Genomic DNA, 19,700 nt, shown 5'->3' on the forward strand with positions numbered 1-19,700 from the left:
ACATTATAAATATAAAATTATAAATATAAATGTATGTGTCTTTTTCTAACTGTATAGTATATACTAAAATTTGAAAGCCCTCTTTCACCTCTACCTCCCAATTCTGTTCCTTCTTAAGAGAATTTCACCATTAACACTTTGTAAATGTCCTTCTCCCACTTGGATCATGACTGTACATCTAATTTTTCCGTTCTAGCTTCTGAAATTTATGAACAGGGCAATCCAGAGCAGTATGAACTGATCTTCCAGTTAAATCTTATAAAGAGGAAATTCTTAATTGCACTGGACCAGAAGGCAGGCAGAATATAGTCATACTGTCCACAGGCCAGTTCAGGCCAAGTCCAGAGGTATGACATAAAAACATCTGAAAGAGGCATCCGAAACCCTCTGCTCTTTGGTTCCGAATGCCCAGAGAGGCAGTAATACCGTGAGACTGGGTCAGCTAAGGAGTTGCCTGGGGCTTGCCTGGTGGCTCAGATGGTCAAGAATTTGCCTGCAATGCAGGGGACTGAGCTTCCATCCCTGGGTCAGGAAGATTCCCCCAGAGAAGGGAATAGCTACCCACTCCAATATTCTTGCCTGGAGAATTTCATGAACAAGGGATCCTGGTGGGCTACAGTCCACAGAGTCATAAAGAGTCAGACACAACTGAATGACTTTCAGCTTTTTTGTTTCCAAGGAGTTATCCAGTGCATATTTCCATTTGTTTGGTGGGAGGAGGAGTCAGGGATGAACCCCACAACCTAGCAGTGGGTGACCTGCTGTAACCAAAAGCCACAGGCTTGACTACCCCTAAAGCTGCCCTCTTCTGGCACTGAAAAATTGTAGCATCACAAAGTACAACCACGGTTGTTCCAGATTAGAAAGGTTCAACAAGCCAGTCAGCACTGCTCTGGGAGGCACCTGAAGTGACCAACAGATGCTACATAAACACGGTCAGGGCCACAGCGGGACACTCAACCACCCGCACCTTCCGCAGATTCGGCTAATCACAAGCCGTCTCCCACTTAACTTCTGGCTTTGTATTCTGTAAAGGCAAGGAAATACCAGTGCTTTGAACACAGCATCGTTCTAAAGATTAATTAAAACAGTGTGTGTAAAAAACACAAAAATCCATTTCTTATCCCCTCCACTCCCTGACCAGGTGTCAACGTCTCAGGGTTTGTACATAAAATATTATTTTTACTTATTCTGAGATTAGTGTCTCTGGGGTCCTGACAATACCTTTAGTGGTTAGAGCTCAGTTCCCAAAATAAAATACAGTATAGCCGTGAGAGTGCCTTTCGGGTTTATTTTTATTATGAAAACAATATTTGAAACCTATACCAGGCCTTCTGGTTTCCCTTGAACAACTCTCTCAATCAAAGCATCAACATGTCCCCCGCAAAGCTACATCTGAACAGAGAGCCCATCCCAGTTTTTATTCTAAAGGTCAGGCAGTCAAGATTATTTTTTGCAGCAGTCTTTCGGGCCGAGAAGAACAAAGCAGCAACACGCAGCAACAAAAGCAGCGGGTGTCTGCCGGGGAGAGTACAGCTCCTGCCCAGGGAGGAATCAAGAGCCAGTTTTCCCAAACACTGCTGCCCTTCAAAGGACCCAGAAAATGACTTCCAGAAGCATCCCTGGTAACTACACTGTCCAGCTCACAAACACGTCTGGGGATTGTAAATTCCCAACCCTCGGCAGGACCCGACACCAGGCAATCTGTCTCCATGGCAATCTCACAGCATTAATGGAGAATATTCCCTGCACTGCAGCAGACCGGGTCTCCAGAGAAGCCCCCACCAGGTGATTACAGAATAACCAATCATAACGTGGAAGACAGCTGCAAACAAATCCTGGAGAAATAATGCCCTGAAATCTGGTGGTAGGAGAAGGGGAAAGGACCACAAACGAAGACCAGTATCTATTTTTATTTTTACTCTCCTTTATGTGAAAAGCAAATTTCTCTTAGTTTATCCCTTGAGGATTTATACTTGCTGTCCATAGAGAAAGGGCTTGTAATATTGTAAAGCATCTTATTTTTTAGAATGAAAGGTTCCCCCCCAACCCCCACCTCAAGAAAAGACTTCCTTCTTTACATAAGCATTCTGGCATTTCCTATTGTCAGATGTAAATTACCTTTAAGGACTAAAGAGATTTGTGTGTACACAGGAGTGTTTAGTTGGAGCACACCTATAAGGTTTACAGAGCATTTTAATTATAAAAGCAAAACCCCCAGAGGCCATAAATAACATTTCCAAAAAAATAGAAATCCATCAATTGCAATAAATAAGAATGACAGACTAATCAAAAAATCTTGTTAGCACTATTAGTTAAAAAATTCTAAAACAGGTGTTTTGGGTTTTTGTTAAAAAAATAAAATAAAAAAGAAAGAAAACCATTAGACTGCCAGTAATTCATTAAAATTTCACACATGAAATAGCAACAAGCTAGTTATCCTTTTCATAAGTCAAGCCCCTAAAGCCTCCGGAGAATATAGTAAGGTAATTGCCTTCTCTCTGCAACTCCAGGGCATAGATTGGCTGGTCACCACAGCTTCCGCCAGAAACCAGATCAGATCTGGCAAAGGAGGTACTTTCTTTTAATACCAATTAAACAGGCCCAGTGGCAGACCTAATGGCAGGTAATTTCTATATCAAAGAAACGAAAAAGGAAATCTTTTAAGTTGCCAGAAGGGTGAGAGCAGCAGGATACGAGATGTCATTATATAAATGGAAGGTTTAAAAAAAAAAAAAAACTCATTTCTTTATGGGATTATTTTGCACACACGTAGCATCTCTTACCCTAGCTGCTCAAAATATTGTAAGAAGCTTAAGACATTCTCTCATCCCTTCTGCAGTAATTTTCTAATAAACTCGTTACCCAGGAGTCAGCATCTGCTTTACATTCTTCTTACACAGGCCCCACGATTCTCCTAGCAGTCAGCATTTCTACGAGTGTTTGGTTGTCTCTCAAAAGAAGGAAGAGAGCCTAACAAATTAGATCTCTCAAATGAAATGCTAACTTCTGAGCTTCTACAATAATCAGAAATCCAAGGAGTGGCACATCTTCTAAATATTTTATGCCCCAGGAGCAAACTGTGTTCCAACTGCAGAGCCCGCACAGTTCCACAAAGCACCCACCAGCCTCAAGGTTACAGATTTAGCTACTTAGGGAACCAAGGCCACTGTCCTGGCAGGTTTTAAATCTGGAGAACCAATCTGCTTTAGAGATTGCTGATTTTTCCACACCTTCTCAGCCTGTGATGAAATAGTTTCTTTGCATGACTGTACCCACTCTGTTCATTAATATTATATTTAATTATGCAAGACACACTGTAGATGCACCATATCCTCAGATTATTTCCCTGCACGTCTGACACTCAGATTTTCAGGGATCCTTCTCTGACTTAAGCTCTTGTAAAAAGTGGTCATTTCTTCAAAGGACAAAATTCAAAGATGTACCAGAGAAGAGGGCATGAGTAAAGACTGACCTAGCAACAACAGGAAACAATGGACTCAACTTTCCTCTAGCATCATGGCCCTGGGCCCTCAGCCTTCCTTCCCCATCCTCCTGTCCAGAGTCTTCTTGGTAGACTGAGCAGGGACCAGAGATGGGAGCAGGGGCCAGGCAGTGGTGGACTGGAAGCTGAATTCAACTCCTTTACAGGATGGTTTGAGTCCTCTCCATACATATGATCAACAAGTAGGGAAAAAAAAGAAAGATCCTATTTCTGAGCTACCCACTCCCTCTATCTGTCCTTAAGCATGTAGGCTGAATGCATTTCCATGAGGCTAAAAGTTGCCAACAGAGCCTCCAGATTTGAAGAGAGTCTGCCCGTGGATTTCAGCCCACAAGATGTCACTAGTACATTCTGGTGGACATGCATTGTTTTTTAGCCACTCAACACCCATCCTCATAACAGCACCTCGACTGCATTGTGAAGAATTACCCACCCCCTCACCGTATGAGTGCAGCTGTGGTCAGACAACACATTAGGGTGCCCTGTCCTTCCCCAGCCCAAGCACACCACCCAGCACAATCTCCTCCTTCTCTCCTGGGGCTCTGGGTCTCCAATATACATGACAAGGACAGAAACACATCCAGAGAGGATTCACTCGAGGTGTGGCCCCTCAGAAGCCCCATTCCTCAGCTGTTCTTTTACTTCTATGAGTCTCTCATAGCTTTTTTTTTTTTTTTTAAATTGGATCATAGTTAGTTTACAACATTGTGTTATTTTCAGGTATATAGCAAAGTGATTCAGTTACACATATATATCTACTCCTTTTCAGATTCTTTTCCATTATGGATTATTGCAAGATACGGAATACAGTTTCTCCTTTTTCTTGTTATCTTCGGAACTCTCACTGGACCAGTGGGGAATGGAGTCAGGAGAGTGGGTGGTTCTCCCCACTCTTAATTTATAAAAAACAAGGTGTGCTCCCCCCTTAAGCCCCCAAGCGCATGCCCCGGGCCACAGTGCTGGAATGGCAGCGGCAGAAATGAATTAAGGCTTGGTGTAGTACATGCATTATGAGCCACAGGTCAATATGCTGAGGATCAATGTTGTATGATCCCCAGAGGAGAAAACGGCAAGGCTCGCATCTGAAGTAGCCCATTAAGCTAGGAGCATACAGGTGGGGTGGGCTGGGGTAGGGACCAGACTACCAGCATGTAATAGAGTACTTCACAGCTTTCGAATGACTTTGGGCAGGGAATGCTCTCTCCTGCGGCAACTGTATCAGATGTACCTCCCTTCACTTATTTATGGTATCTGCCTGGACCAGACTGGCCACTGAGACATCATATTCTTTTACCTTTCCCACCCCTCTCCAAGTGTGTGCTGAATCACTTGAGTCATGTCTGACTCTTTGTGACCCCATGGGCTGTAGCTCGCCAGGCTCCTCTGTCTGTGGGATTTTCCAGGCAGGAATACTGGGGTGGGTTGCTCTTTCCTTCTTCAGGGGATCTTCCTAATCTAGGGATTGAACCTTCAAAATTCCAGCTCTCTAGTTGATACCACGCAGCCGTGCCCTCGTGACCATGAGGAATCAGAATGCACAGGACACACTGGGGGAAATTCCAGTCCCTTCGTTTCACACTCATCTCCCCAGCCTAAACACAAACCACAAGGGCAGCATGCAGGATGCGCCCACAACAGGAAAAGAATGAACTCAGGAGCACCCTGTGGAGTCAGCTTGGGCAAGTCTCATATCCTCCCTAAAAGAGACACATGGTCTCCAAACAGAACAGAAAGCCTCTGGGTTTTTGTTGGATGAGTAGTTAATCCTTAAAATAATCCTTCACTCACACCCAGTCAAAGGACCACCTCACCATGCCTTCACCTGCCTCACTTCCTGTCTGAAAGTTTTATACCACTTCAGTAGGTTCTCTATATTTGAAAACTTTCACTTCCAGAAAAAAAAAAAAATCCTTTAAAATGTGAGCTTGCAGGACAGAACTCCAGAGAGCTCCCTTCAATCACTCAGTGATTACATGTTAACATAGGGATGAATGGAGGGGTCTCTCAAGAACCTCCCTCTCCTCTTCCCTCTCCTCTCTTCCGAGTCCAGAGAGGACCTCATCCCTATCTATACCTTCAATTATGTCCTAAAGATCCATGACTCCCAGGGACTTCCCTGGCAGTCCAGTGGTTAAAACTTTGTCTTGCAACTCAGAGGTTGTGGGTTCGATCCCTGATCAGAGGTAGGATCTCACATGTCTTACAGCCAAAAAAATCAAAACATAAAACTGAAACAATACTGTAGAAAATTCAATAAAGACTTTAAAAATGCCTCACATTTAATGTACATGAAAATTATGCTAGCCATACATTAAAAAAAAAATCCACGACCCACATATTTTTCTTCATCACTCAAGAAGCTCCCTGGAGCTCCAGACACTCTGACATAACTTCTTATCTGGCATTTTCACCTGGATATTCCACAGACTCCCCTCAAACTCCCCTCATCATCTCCCACTTCTCACTTCCAATTCTCCTCCCCCATTTCTTGTCTCAGTGAGTGGCTCTGCCCTCCATCCAACCTGCCAAGCCAGAAACCTTGACGCTGTCTCTCCCTACAGCCACCAGCCTCACCAAGCCTGGCTGGTTTCACCTCCTAAATACCTCTCTGGTCTGCCCATCTCTCTCCCTTTCCACCACCCTGTCTCTCAATTCAGCGACTAAGTCTCAGGCCTGGAGGGCCACCGCAGGTCCCAGCGCTCTTCCCAGGCCCTCCAGTCCACCCTCCAACACAACCAATGGGTCTTCAAAAAGGCAAATCTCATCATCCGATATCCTTGAATGGCTTTTCACTGCTTCTGAGATAATGACCAGAATCCTGAACGAGTACTGCCCAGACTTGCCTGCTGCTCTTGCCCATCGCAGTTCGGAGCTGGCCCACCCCAGCTCTCCACCTTGGCCTTCATGCTCCCGCCCCTCAGGGCATGTAAGCCTGGCTCCCCTACCCCACCCCCATTTCCACCCTCACCTCCTAGTTTGCTCAACCAACTGCTCTGTTTCTCTTGGAACTTACTGAAGGAAACCTTTGCTGACTCGAGTCAAGCTCAGGGCCTTCTTCTGTAATTGCCCTCGACACTTTATCCTCTCCCTTCTTGGCACATGTAGTGATCGTGCTTGGAGACTGTCTCCCTCACCAGCCTGTAAGCTCTGCGAGGGCAGAGACCGTGGCTGACTGCTCACCCTCTAATCCCCGGCACTGCCTTTAACACAGGTTTACTTAACATACACTTACGAAAATCTATCATGTGTCAGAAAGCACATATTAGTTTTCCTGAATTATGTAAGTTAAGGGCTTAGGTAGGATCTTACCTCACAGGATGTGAAAAACAGTAGATTTCTGAGTAGATTTGCAAAGTGGATGAAATGAGGCCAAGTGACTAGTTCAAGAGCAGGGCAGAGTAACCAAAAGAGATAAAAAGATAAGCATTGGCCAGGCAAAAAGGGCAGTGGGCAGACCCGAGAGGACAGTGACCGAAGGATGGAAAACTGCAGGGCTGGGTTGGTGCTTGGCAAAGGACAGGAAAGAAAAGAACAAGGTTAGTTGCCTACATCATGATGCTTCTAAGGCCAGTGCCCCTCTTTTGCCAAAAGGTTTCATTGAATGTTCCAGGTGTCCAGCAGAGAAATGACCCAAGAGGATCGCAGAAATAGAACAAAATTTCACAGGGTGCTCCCCGCCTTTCCAAGCACCCCTCCCCACTCTCCTACTGCCAAATTGCAAGAAGTCATCCACCAGCCACAGATGCTGAATTATTCAATTATTCTAGCAGCTTTCAGAACACATGTGCAGCTAGAAAATCGCCCCCAAAGAAAAGAATCGTGTTATTTAGGCCACTAGGTCATTTCTTGAGGCTCTCTTGAATCCTGGTTGGCCACGTAATTGTTCTTCAATTGAACAGTAGCTCATTGACACCCACCCCTCCTAGCAAAAACAGAGGCAAGCATATAATCATAAGACATCTGCTGCTAACTGTGCACTTCCAAGCAGGCAGGTTACTTTTGGATTTTGCACAGCGGCCGCCAGGCTCCCACAGTCACCCAAGATTGAGACCTGATGCAGCATCTGAAATAAATACCAATACCAACCATCCACTATCTCCCACCACACACACCAAGCTACCTTGTTTCCATGGGGAAAAAAGAGGGGGTGGCGGATAGAAAAAGGACTTGTGCCTGCTAACCTCCAACACAAAGCAAAAACCACTGAAATGATCTGTCTGTACGTGGAAACCCTTCTCCAACACCTCATCCATAGTCCACCCACCACTGCACGTCAGCTCTCGTAAGATATTTTCTTTGAGGAGAACACACCAAAGAGAATGCTTTAGGGAAAAAGAGAAATGAGTCACGAAACAAGCCTTTGAGACTCCATTTTAGGACCGAGCTTCTTCAGGAATCCTCTATTTCTAGCTCTGAAGAAGCAGAGCATGAAGATGAGTTGGGCCAAAAAAAAAAAGCAAACATTTGCCAGAGGTGACTTTTAACTCCAAATCAATTATAAAACTCACAGAGGAGAGAATGACATTTTTCATCTAATCAAAAGCAATCAAAACCCCAAAATCTCAAACACCACCCTCTACACCTCAAATGTGGCTACCGGAGAGTGAATTACAGTAATGGATAGAGGCACATCTCAATGGAAGCTGATTAAGGCAAGCTTGCAGACAGTCACTCGCCCACACTAGGAATGGATGTCAGTCAAGTGACAGGGTGGGGGCAGGGATCAGCGCCAGGGAAAACACCTGCTTGTTCACACGGCTTGCCGAAAGGCCAGACCAAGCTCCACCATCATCCACTCTTTCCCAAGTGTCCCAGGACATCAATAGTCATGGGGGGAAAAGAGCACGCACTCACACCTCTTTCGTCCTTACCATTTCTCCATCTGTTTAGCTCCATCTCCAGATGCTGGATAACATTCTTCAAAGTCTTATTTTTCTCTTTCTCTTTCTCGTATTTCTTCTTCCATTCTTCAGCTGTCAGTTCCAGGTTCACGGAGACAGTATTCTTGATGGTCTTAGCCCTGGTGTGAAAACCGCAAGGGAAAAATTCTGAGCAGAGTCGCTAGCATTTGCTAAATCATGAATACAATTACACTTCAAATTCCTTTCACACCAGAAAATTAGGTCTTAGGGAGCAAGAAGGATGCTAGAGCTTTTCCTACCACCCTGCTTTAATGGCCCCACTATTCCTAAGGCTCCAAAACTCACCTTTTCCTTTTCTTCTCTCCTTTCCCTCCTGCCTATCTCTAGACCCAATGGGATTTTCATCGAATTCGTCTCGAGTCTTTCTCTGTTTCCTCTGCCACCATTTCTATTCTCGCTGCTACCACTTTGGCCTATGTTCTTAGAACCCCCCTGTGGCGATAGCCTAGCTTTTTTTCAGACATTCAGCATCCTCTTTAAGCATCTTGCATGCCACTTTCAGAGTCCTCTGCCCAAGAAGAGCTTCCTTTCAATTCAATTAACGTCTGTGAAACACTGGGGATTTATCAAGATAAACGAGACAAGGTCTCTGGCCTTAGAGTTTACAGTTTCTCCTAACAATATACATACGGACGAATCAATTCTTTCTCTTACTCTCATTTGGTACCTTAGCATCATCCCTAAGGTACTGAACACATGTCAACACATGCCTCCAGGGACAGATGGTCCCTTTACCAACTCAGGGTGGCCAGGTGAAACCACGGCTCCGAGCTGACCACATCGTCTCCCACCATCCAGTCACCAAGAAGAAGCGGAGGGCCCACTTTTCTCAGATCATCCCGTTTTTTTCAAGAAAAGTCAGAAATTGAGATTTTTCTTCGTATATCCCAGTTCAATATAATTTTTCAAACTGACGTGTGGGATACACAAACAAGTCTAATGGCCACCATTTTGCCATTTGTGGTATAAAGAGTGACCACCCAGGGCAGATGGCCTGGAGGGGGGTGTGATGCCCCAGTGGAACTCTGGACAGTAAATCAAGGCCGTGCCAGCTCCAGTCAGTAATGAAAACAAAATACATGACTCACCAACTATGCACAGAAATGAACACACAAGGTCTGTCCAACTGAAAAGCAAATTCATGATGGCAGAACTCTACTTATTACATACTTTTTAAGAAGTGAACACTTCATTTACGTGCTATCCTGTTTTATTTGCTACTGACTCTTCCATTTTTCACTCCCACCAGGTCTTGCCCGGTCACATTTGCCAGCGCTATCTGATGTATGATTCGGGTTAAACGCTGTGGTCATGAAATGACATTTTGGACACGACTTCTATTTCAGTAAAAGAAATTCAGCGATCCTCACCAGTGCAGCAGATGTCACTCTATGAATTAGTTTCTAAAGCAGACAATTAAATAACCCAACTGTCAAAAGAAGAGTTAAAACGATTTCTATGCAAGACTCGACTTAAGAATTGGTATAATTCTCCCTCTCACTGTAGCTTATGGCTGCTGTCTCCAGAAGTGTTTCGACTGTTTTCAAATAGTAGCAACTTTATTGCTACTTTAAAGTCTGTGCCATATTCATGTCAATGTACGGCAAAACCAATACAGTATTGTAAAGTAAAATAAAGTAAAAATAAAAATTTTAAAAAAATAAAAAATAAAATAAAGTCTGTGCCAAGTTGACACTCTCGCCTCACCACTCCCCCAACATCCTTAGGCAGTGTCACAGATGTTCCTCAGATACAAGCACAAACACTCCAGCATCCATTTTAACTGAGTTAAGTCAGAAAGTGAAAAATAACTTATGGCTGAAGTGCTTATGGACATTTAAGGATATACTTTGAGGCTACTAATCTTACTTATCATACCACAGAGTCTCTTGATGATTTCCAACGATACCAGAAGCAGAAGCATACAGCCTTTATGCTGTAATCTGGCAGGTTTAGCCAGAAGTACAATCTTGTGAGCAGACCCAACAAGGTTATCACTGGTATAACTGATCCTTATTCTCAAAGTTCTCTTAAAGTTGTTGAGGAAATTCTTTTTCTCCCACTTCTGCAGTAATCTGAGTCCTGGCAGGAAATAGTCTTCTCAAATTGGGAAGAGTTTAACAAAGGTATGGTAAGGGTGATGGAAAATAACAAGGGATAACAGGTGTAGCTCAGATGGTAAAGCATCTGCCTGCAATGCAGGAGACCTGGGTTCAATCCCCGGGTCAGGAAGATCCCCTGGAGAAGGAAATGGCAACCACTCCAGTATTCTTGTCTGGAGAATTTTATAGACAGAGGAGCCTGGCGGGCTGTAGTCCATGAGGTCACAAAGTGTCAGACACGACTGAGCGACTAACACACACACACACACACACACACACACACACTCAAACACACACAATAGTGATGGGGGGATCCATTACCACTCTTAGGCTGAAGGGGGCCCAGAGGAAGGGAACTATAAGAGGAAAGCTGTCTAGACTCGCAGATACAGAGACCAAACAAGTGGTTACCAGTGGGGAGAGGGAAGGGGGGAAGGGCAAGGCAGGGGTAGGGAATTAAGAGGGACAAACCACTATACATACAATAAATAAGCTACAAGGATATATTGTGTAGCACAGGGAATATAATAAATATTTCATAATAACTACAAATAGAAAATAACCTTTTAAAATTGTGAATCACTGTATTGTATACCTCTAACTTATACATTGACAATATCATACATCAGCTATGCTTCAATTTAAAAAAATAAAGTAAATTTTAAAAACTGTTAAACTCTTAAAAGAAAAATGCTGCCCTGTCGAAGCTGTTGACAGCCTTTAGTCTAGGAACACAGCCAACCCGAAGTGACCCTTCATGGAAGAAGCCATGAAATTAATACCCTGACATCACTCTCTTCTCTCCTTTTGAGTACCTGCCTAGGCTCCCCTCCCATTGGTGGAACCTAACTGGAAGCCAGAGGCAAAGGAGCCCATTGTAGTTGTCCAAGCTGGTCACTGCCCCAGGGTGCAGAGCAGAGCAGAGCAGAGACGGCACGGAATCAATGCAGAAGAGCAGACGGAAGACACACAGCCCAACTCCCATCTGGAACCGAGAATAATATGTCTCTGCTGCTGCCCTGAACAGACTCCAGTCGGTCATTGATGAGGCAGACCATCATGCCTCTCCATCTCCAAAATGGAGGACAGGAAGAAACCAGCCAGCACCGATTAGAAAGATATTAACTATCCCAGATGCATTCTACAGATTTAAAATAATCTGAAACAAAATCTCAGGAGACTTGCATGCTGCTGCTGCTGCTAAGCCGCTTCAGTCGTGTCCGACTCTGTGCGACCCCACACATGGCAGCCCACCAGGCTCCCCCGTCCCTGGGATTTCTCCAGGCAAGAACACTGGAGTGGGTTGCCATTTCCTTCTCCAACGCATGAAAGTGAAAAGTGAAAGTGAAGTCTCTCAGTCGTGTCCGACCCTTAGCGACCCCATGGACTGCAACCTACCAGGCTCCCCCGTCCATGGGATTTTCCTGGCAAGAGGACTGGAGTAGGGTGCCATTGCCGTCTCCGGATTTGCATGTATGTATTGAAATTGACAATCTGATTCTAAGATTTATAATAGAAATAAAGAAGGCCAACAATAGCAAAGACAATTTTGAAGGACAAAGAGGATGAAATATCAATGCATTATAAAGCCACGGTAACTAAAACTGATTAAAGAGTCCAGAAACTTTAGAATAGAAACAGAATAGATTACCCACAGACACTCGGCCCTGTAGCCATCTGATATACAACAAAGGTGTGCATCTAGCACAGAGGGAAAGGATGGTCCTTTCAATGTCTGGTGCTTTACTGACTCCCCCAATACTCATAAAAAATTCTATACAGATGAATCACATGCATAAATGTGAAAGGCAAAACAACAAAGCTGCTAGAAGAAAACAGGAGAATGTCTTTAAGACCTTAGGGTAGATAAAGATTCATTTCTCAAATAGAACAGAAAGAAAAGATAAACTTGACTTCATTAAAATTAAAAACCTCTCTTCATTAAAAGTCACCATTAAAGGAGTTAAAACATAAACTACAAAGTGGGAAAAGATACAAACAATCCATGCATCTGACAAAGGACTTATCCAGAACAATCCCTATAAATCAATCAGAAAAAAGCACACAATTGGTGAAAACACCAGGTAAAGATTTGAACAGGAACTTCACAGAAGAAGTGCCAATAAACTGTACCCAGAAAAGTGTGCCAAATGTCACTAGCCTTTAGGGAAAAAAATAACAAAAAGATATATTTACACACCTAAGAGAACAGTTAGAATATTTTAAGCTGATAATGCTAAGTGTTGGTGAGGATGTGCAATGACTATAAAACTCACCTGCTACTAGACAGAGTGTAAACTATTCCAATCATTTTTGAAAACTCTTTGGTACTATCGATTAAATACTCATAGGTGTATAACCAACAGAAATGAAGACCTATGTTCACCTAATGACATGGCAATCAATGTCATAGCAATTTCATTTATAATAGCCCCAAGATGAACACAATCCAAATATCCATCAAGAACAGCACGCATGCTTGCATACATACTATATTGATACAACAAAATACTGTATACCTACGAAAAATAAACTGCTCATAATCTAACAATATAGGGATAACAAAGATAACAATGTTGCATAAAAGAAGCCAGATACAAAACAATACTGTATGTCTTTATTTGTAAACAGTTCAAGGACAGCAAATAGTTATCTATGTTGACAGAAATCAGAATGCCATCTACCCCTGAGAGTTGGGTACTGACTGGGAGGGTGTGAAACAGAGGTTTCTAAGATGCTGGGTTTCTAAGACAGATACTTTCTAAGACAGATACATGTGTATATACATTTGTTAAATTTTTACTGAGTTGCATACTTATATTTACTTTACTATATGCGTGTTATACTCAACATAAGTAAGTTAAGAAAAATAAACTGATGTGTAAAGAAATCAAATCAGATAGGAATTTCCAGATTGTGAAATAAATAAGAGCTACGAAGAGACAGTAAACTTCTATGCCTCAATAATTGCCTATACTCATCTTTCTGGCCAAGATCACTTCTAAATGATACAGAAACATACTATTGGAGTTTCTTCAAATTACCTTGGCCTCCCCTGGAAAGGCCAAGAAGATGTTTACTCTTGGTACCTTCTTACCCCTTGTTTTTCAACATTTTCCTTCCCTCTCGCAGTTGGACAAGGAGCTCTAGACAAACCCAGACCTCCAATGTATAGAATACATCTGTAGCGTATGATTCCACACTGTGACTGGTATATGCGAGAGACAAAAAGACTGAGGTTCTCCCACTGTGGGTTGGGGACGGGGTAGTCTAGCATCCCTTTCTATCAGCTAGGGTTCTCCGGAGCAACAGAACCAACAGAACAGAAATATAGATGGATGGATGAGCAGATACCCTATCTGATATATACATAAGATATACCTTCCATCCATCTGTCTAGCTATCTATTTAAAGAAATTGGCTCACTGGAAACTCATGCAGAAATTGTTGCTGCATTCTTGAGGAAGAATTTCCTCTTCTCCAAAAAAACTCATTTTTTGCTCTTACAGCCTCCATCTGACTGGATGGGGCACACCTCTATTATGGAGGATAATGTGTTTACTTAAAGTCAACTGCTGCTAGAGGGTAACCGCATCTATAACACACTTTCATAACAACATCCAGGTCAGTGTTAGATTAAATAACGGGCTATTACAGCCTAATCAAGCTCCCACATGAAACCATCACACCTTCTACTCTATTCTAGGTTCTAGTTCCCATGTAAGACACCTAACGTTCTTCTGGAAATGTGCCTGCCACAAAGCACCTTCCCATTCCCTGGTAAGGCCATTTCCCTGCTCGTGAGTGGGGGATGTAGGGAAGCAGAAACCAAGAGCTTTAAATCTGGTCTTTTGAAAAACTCTAGTCTCCCAAGAAATATTAAGAAATGATTGACCTGGATGAGGATTTGATATCCAGGTAAATTAACTGTCATCCACAATATCTCATCCTCCAAAGAGCAAAAATTAACCTATGGGTGTTTTGGCAACAGGCTCTCCAACAGGAACCAATTTGAGTCTTAATCCATTGTATGTCAAAACTGTAGCCAAGCATCTCCCTTGGCCAAAGCTCTTGCTCTGGTCCTGCAGGGAACTTGTCAAGCTCTGCACAAATGCGTGTTGCACATACACCTCTCAGGCTCTGCCTGATCCAGCTACCATCAAACTGAGCGTGAAACGGCACAGTTTTGCTTTTTTTTCCCGAAAAGTGCATATTGGAAAAACAAAAAAGAATATTACTTTTCCTGAACGATCCATTCTTCTTTCACATTTAACACATAAAACAAAGCCTCTGAATTATTCATGCTGGATCAATCAAAACACTTGGTGTCAATGATGTGCTGATTCAGGCTATTTCTAAACTGGTCTGCCCCCAGGGGCCTCCCCTTTTCCTCATTATTGCCCCAAATCAAGGTACACTAAACAGGCTTCCGAGATAATTGGGATTTGAGTTTATACTTCTAAAACTTCAAAATATCCTTTTCGAATGGTGCTATAAAGTACTTTGGAAGAGTAATTAAAGACTAGAAAATGAAACGCTAGAAGCCAGATGAAAAAGAAGAATCAATGAAACTGCTTTAATTTGAGCTCCCAACCCTTACAGCTGCCAAGTGTTCAGCTTCCTGACAGAGGACAGCTCTTTGACTCTCCATCGCCTGGAAATTCAAGTATTGCCTCCTCAACCAGATTGAAAGCTCTATGACAACTCAGGAAATGGTTCTACCCCTTTCCTAGCACAATGCAGGGCATTCAGGGGACACAGAGCGACAGGCCTGACCCACGAGAAGAGCCACCATCACGGAAATCAAACAGACACAGTGAAATCTTTTCCTTTCAATTCTAGGACATCATCTCAAATCCTGCAGAGTGCGGACTTGGAAGCTGCCCTCAGGCCTCTGTACACTCCGACATGTTCCTACTGCTTCAAAGGACCCACTACTGTTTTATTCAGAACATCAATACAGTATGGCTCAACAACAAACATGGACTTTCTTCGTGTTCTTGAAAGAACCATGTGGTGATAACTAGGGAACTTCGTGCTGCCCGTAGGTGTGGCCACCCTGCAGCAAGAACATAATGAACACTCATTACACTGAATTTGGGAGGTGCCCGGCAGTCTTTTTTGAGTTCAAAGTGCTTAATCTCATTAGCTATCAGTACCATGTCAAATCTGAGGTTCAGACTCATGTCTGCTATGTAACTGGGTTCGATGTGTGTATTTAATAATAAAGAAAGTATTGGCCCTGTAGAGAAGTTAGATGTCCTTAAAGAATCCATTAACTAACTTGAAGATGGAGGAAAGGGAACAAAACATAACACATTTCTAACTATAAGCAGGAAAACAAATCAGATCTAAACCTCAACCAATTTTTGGACATAGTGGTGTCATAGTACAGCAACTGCCCTAATGTTCTGGGATTCCTACATAATAAGCACTAGATTCGTCTGCTCATTCGTTTGATGACGTTTGTCTACTGACCACCTACTGTGTCCCAGTTGTCCTAGGTGCTTGTTGGTGCCACTCACTGATGCTGGTAAAAAATTAATTCTTATCCTCATGGAGCCCAGTATTCAGATGACTCTGACAAAAGATTACAAACCAACCTATTTCATTTGAAAATATAATTGACCTACTATTTATTTCCTGGCATCCCAAATTATCAGCATTTAATTATCAGATTATCAGATTTCGTTCACCATTCATTGCAGAAATCTAATTCTACTGCTTCATTCAGTCCTGATCCTTACATTAAAGCTGTATCCTGTACCTTATGTCACATTTGGCCCAGCCACATGCATGACTGTGACTTTCCCAAGCCTGTTCAAAGACAGAGGAAAGAGGAACTGGCAATTATGGGACACCATATTCCATGCCAGCCCTTGTGCTGAGTAAAAACTGAAGCAACTCATCTAATCCTCCCAATAACTTTCAGAAGTAGGTGTTATTATATTATTATTTCTTTTTCCTACAGGCAAAGAGACTGAGGTTCCAAGAGAAGGAAAAGGGAGAAAAAAGTCAGGAGCAGAGCTGAGGTTCACAGCGGGAGTACCCGGCCCCAGAGGCCCATGCTCATCTAGATCCCTGATCAGGCAGCCCACATGGAAGAGGCTGCGGGTCAGGTGATACAGTCTCAGTCCAGTAACAGCTCACAGATTACCAGCTTTGTGGCCTCAGGGACAGGACCTGATGGCTTGGAGCCTAGATCCCAATCCCATCCTCTGTACAAAGGGGAGAGACACCTACCTGACACAATTTCCATGAGGATTCTGACATGTCTGGCACATGCTAGTTCCTTAAAAAAAGTGCTAGTGATAATGAAGATGCTATGACGGCCTCACTGAGATTAGAAGAAAGTAAATCATCATTTTCACTGATGCCTAAAACTCTTCCTCTAGACAGCTGCGACATGCCCACCAATAACAACAGCCTTGAGACAGACCCTGTGCCCCAGGAAGACTCTGGGTTGCAAAGATGTAAAGTATCTTTGCTTTATGAGTGGGAAAATATTTTTTAAAGAGATGTTCCCTTTATAAACGCATCCAGGGCTGGTTTCCTCCAAAATGTCTTCAGAGGAAACTGTCAAAGCTTAAGTTTAAGAAACCAGGAGAGGGGCTTCCCTGGCGGCCCAATGGGTAAGACTCCGTGCTTCCAGGCCAGGCGGCACAGGTCCCACCCTGGCTGGGGAACGGATATCCCACCTGCCGCATGATGTGGCCACAATTTTTTTTAAAAGAAACCAAGAGAGATGGGGAAGGCAGGATGATCACCACAGTATTCTATGCTTCTCACAAGCAGATACTGGTTTATAGGTATCCCGTGATCCTTAAGAAAAGAAGGTGTTATCCTTCTGCAACCCACTGACCTAAGCATTTGGCTAATTAAGGAAGTGATTTCAGAGGAAATAAAGGACCCAAATCCAATTTAAGAGATATATTAGTTCTACAACAGTTCAGTGTGATTATTATTTATTCAGACATCCCACAGGTGCCATAACTGGTTAATTCTATGTTCTGTGAGGGTTCAGGAAATGACTGGGGTTTAATGCGGTTTCAACAAGCCATAACAATCTCCCATACAGAATGCCCACCACCATCTGTCTTTTCTCTAGGCATCTTAAACCACTTCTCAGGCATAACCACACATTCCTGGGAGACGGGAGTGCCCCGGGCATAAGGCAGAGCCTGAAGAGAACTGGTAACTTGTCCAAAGATAACACAGTTGCATGAAGGGGATGATGGCAGTAAGTCTGCATCTCCCAACCTCAGCTCTGGGCTCAGCCCACTGAGCACGGAAGATGCCCAGAATCGCCCCATCCACAGTACGCAAGCACTCTAGGGACTAGCACTTCAGGCAGCCATGCGGGGAGGATGGAGCTCAACACCACCGGCTGATAGACCATGACTGAAGGTCAAGAAAGGAAGGGATGGGACTTCCCTGGGGGTTCAGTGATTAAGAATCCTCCTTCCGATGCAGGGGACACAGGTTCGACCCCTGGTGGGGAACTAAGATCTCCCATGCTGCAGGACAACTAAGCCTGCTCACACAGCCAGAGAAGCCTGCACACCGCAATGAAGACCCAGCAGAGCCAAAAAAAAAGGAAGGGATGAGCTAACGCGTACCGGGGAATGCTGCTGGAGGATTACTGGCTGTCCCTGCTGCCTCCCTAGTAACACTCCCCACACACCTAGGAAATGTCCTTCAGACGTTTCTGAAGACGATGAGGCCATCCTCTCCTTTCCGCAGCATACAGCTGTATTTCTTGCCCCAGGGTGGGCATCGGGACTTCTCCCTGCTCTTTAACATTTAGTCTATCAGCAAATTTGCAATGGATTCCAAATACTGAAGTAGTTACTGGTGGTAGTAGCAGCACTACCACTTGTAACTGGTAGTTACCAGTCTTGAGTTGAATATGCTTGAACCCGAGAGTTAAGGTTTAATTCCATGAACCTGAGAGTCAGACTTAATTCCATGAAGAACCTGCGAGTTAGAATTAATTCCATGAAAACAAAACTAAAATTCCACTGAATTACCATCAATCACATCTATAATACGCTTGGATTTTTTTTTAACATCATACCTTTGATAAGAATACCTATTGTTTTAAAACATAATTTTTCTTTCGGCCTCAGTACATGATGCCTCAAGTTTTACAGCTCACCTGCTAGATGCAAATTACTAACAGGCTGCTTGCCCCCTCCCTCTGCTTCCTCTCTGACCCAAGTGCCTCACCACTCACCCCTAACACCTAAGACCCAGCTCAGAGCACAGGTTACAAAGGTCACGCCCACCTTTGTCCAAACATGAGCGTTGACTTGGTCTCAGCTTCATTGAAGACTGAGGGAGAGCAGCAAATGACGATGGTGGTTCTACAGTTCCCACCCAGAGAGTCCTGAAGAATCCGAGTCATCTTGCTGTCCCGGTATGGCACGTGTGTTTTCTATTTAGGAAAAGAAAAAACACTGTCTGCTACAGCCAATTCAAAGAGAAAATACAGAGGCTAGCAAGTTAGTGATGGGAACTGGGCTTAGAAACATGTGAAATAAAAATCTGTGGCCTGGTCTTTGCATCTTGCCGTGGGACCTGGGTCATATGGAATTAGCATCACCATTCACACACTTTAATGAGCTAGATTTCCCTGAAAGCAGGGTGTCCATAGCCAGGATTCCCCCTGTCCCTTTCCAAACAAAAACAAATGAATAGCTGGGGTGTGTGGCAAGAGTACACGGACCCAAGAGGCAACTTCTCAAGATATCATTTAATAGATGGGGACACGATCACTTACCGTCCCTTCTGCCAAAGCAGAGATCACGTTTCCAAGAGCAGACAAAGACTTATTGATGTTTTTAGCTTCATCGAGAACAGCTCCCTCGGCACCAGTTTTGCTGACCTACCAGAGAGAAGAGAAAGCAGTGAGCTACACAGGTGCACAAGTGCAGAGGAGAAAACTCCAACTCACAAGAGGGCACGTGTGCAGGAGGGAGCCGAGGTGAACCCTCCTGGAGTGCTGGGGAAAATACAAGTAAGTAAGAACCACGGTGCCCGAGGCAGGGGATTGGTTCTCTCCTGTTGTCATTTTCCTCTCAATTAGGTTTTAGGGGAATGGCTGGGACACCTCGCGTGTAGAGCTGCAGATACGTCCCAGGGAATATCCGTCTGGGGATGCCAGGCTCC

The 19,700-nt window shown here is 43.8% G+C and overlaps 1 protein-coding gene across 2 annotated transcripts in view; it reads right to left on the reverse strand.

The window, feature by feature from the left end:
* The window catches only part of KIF5C (kinesin family member 5C), a 147,302-nt gene that overhangs the window by 39,240 nt on the left and 88,362 nt on the right, over positions 1-19,700 (reverse strand). For both annotated transcript variants that reach the window (XM_068967916.1, XM_068967917.1), the window contains exons 9-11: positions 19,312-19,416; positions 18,818-18,966; positions 8,377-8,525 (exon numbers count right to left, since the gene is read on the reverse strand). In XM_068967916.1, the coding sequence (XP_068824017.1) occupies positions 8,377-8,525; positions 18,818-18,966; positions 19,312-19,416 (403 nt within the window). The remainder of the gene's footprint in view (positions 1-8,376; positions 8,526-18,817; positions 18,967-19,311; positions 19,417-19,700) is intronic.

Source organism: Capricornis sumatraensis, chromosome 3 (assembly GCF_032405125.1).
Source record: "Capricornis sumatraensis isolate serow.1 chromosome 3, serow.2, whole genome shotgun sequence".
Classification (NCBI taxonomy): Eukaryota; Metazoa; Chordata; class Mammalia; order Artiodactyla; family Bovidae; genus Capricornis; species Capricornis sumatraensis.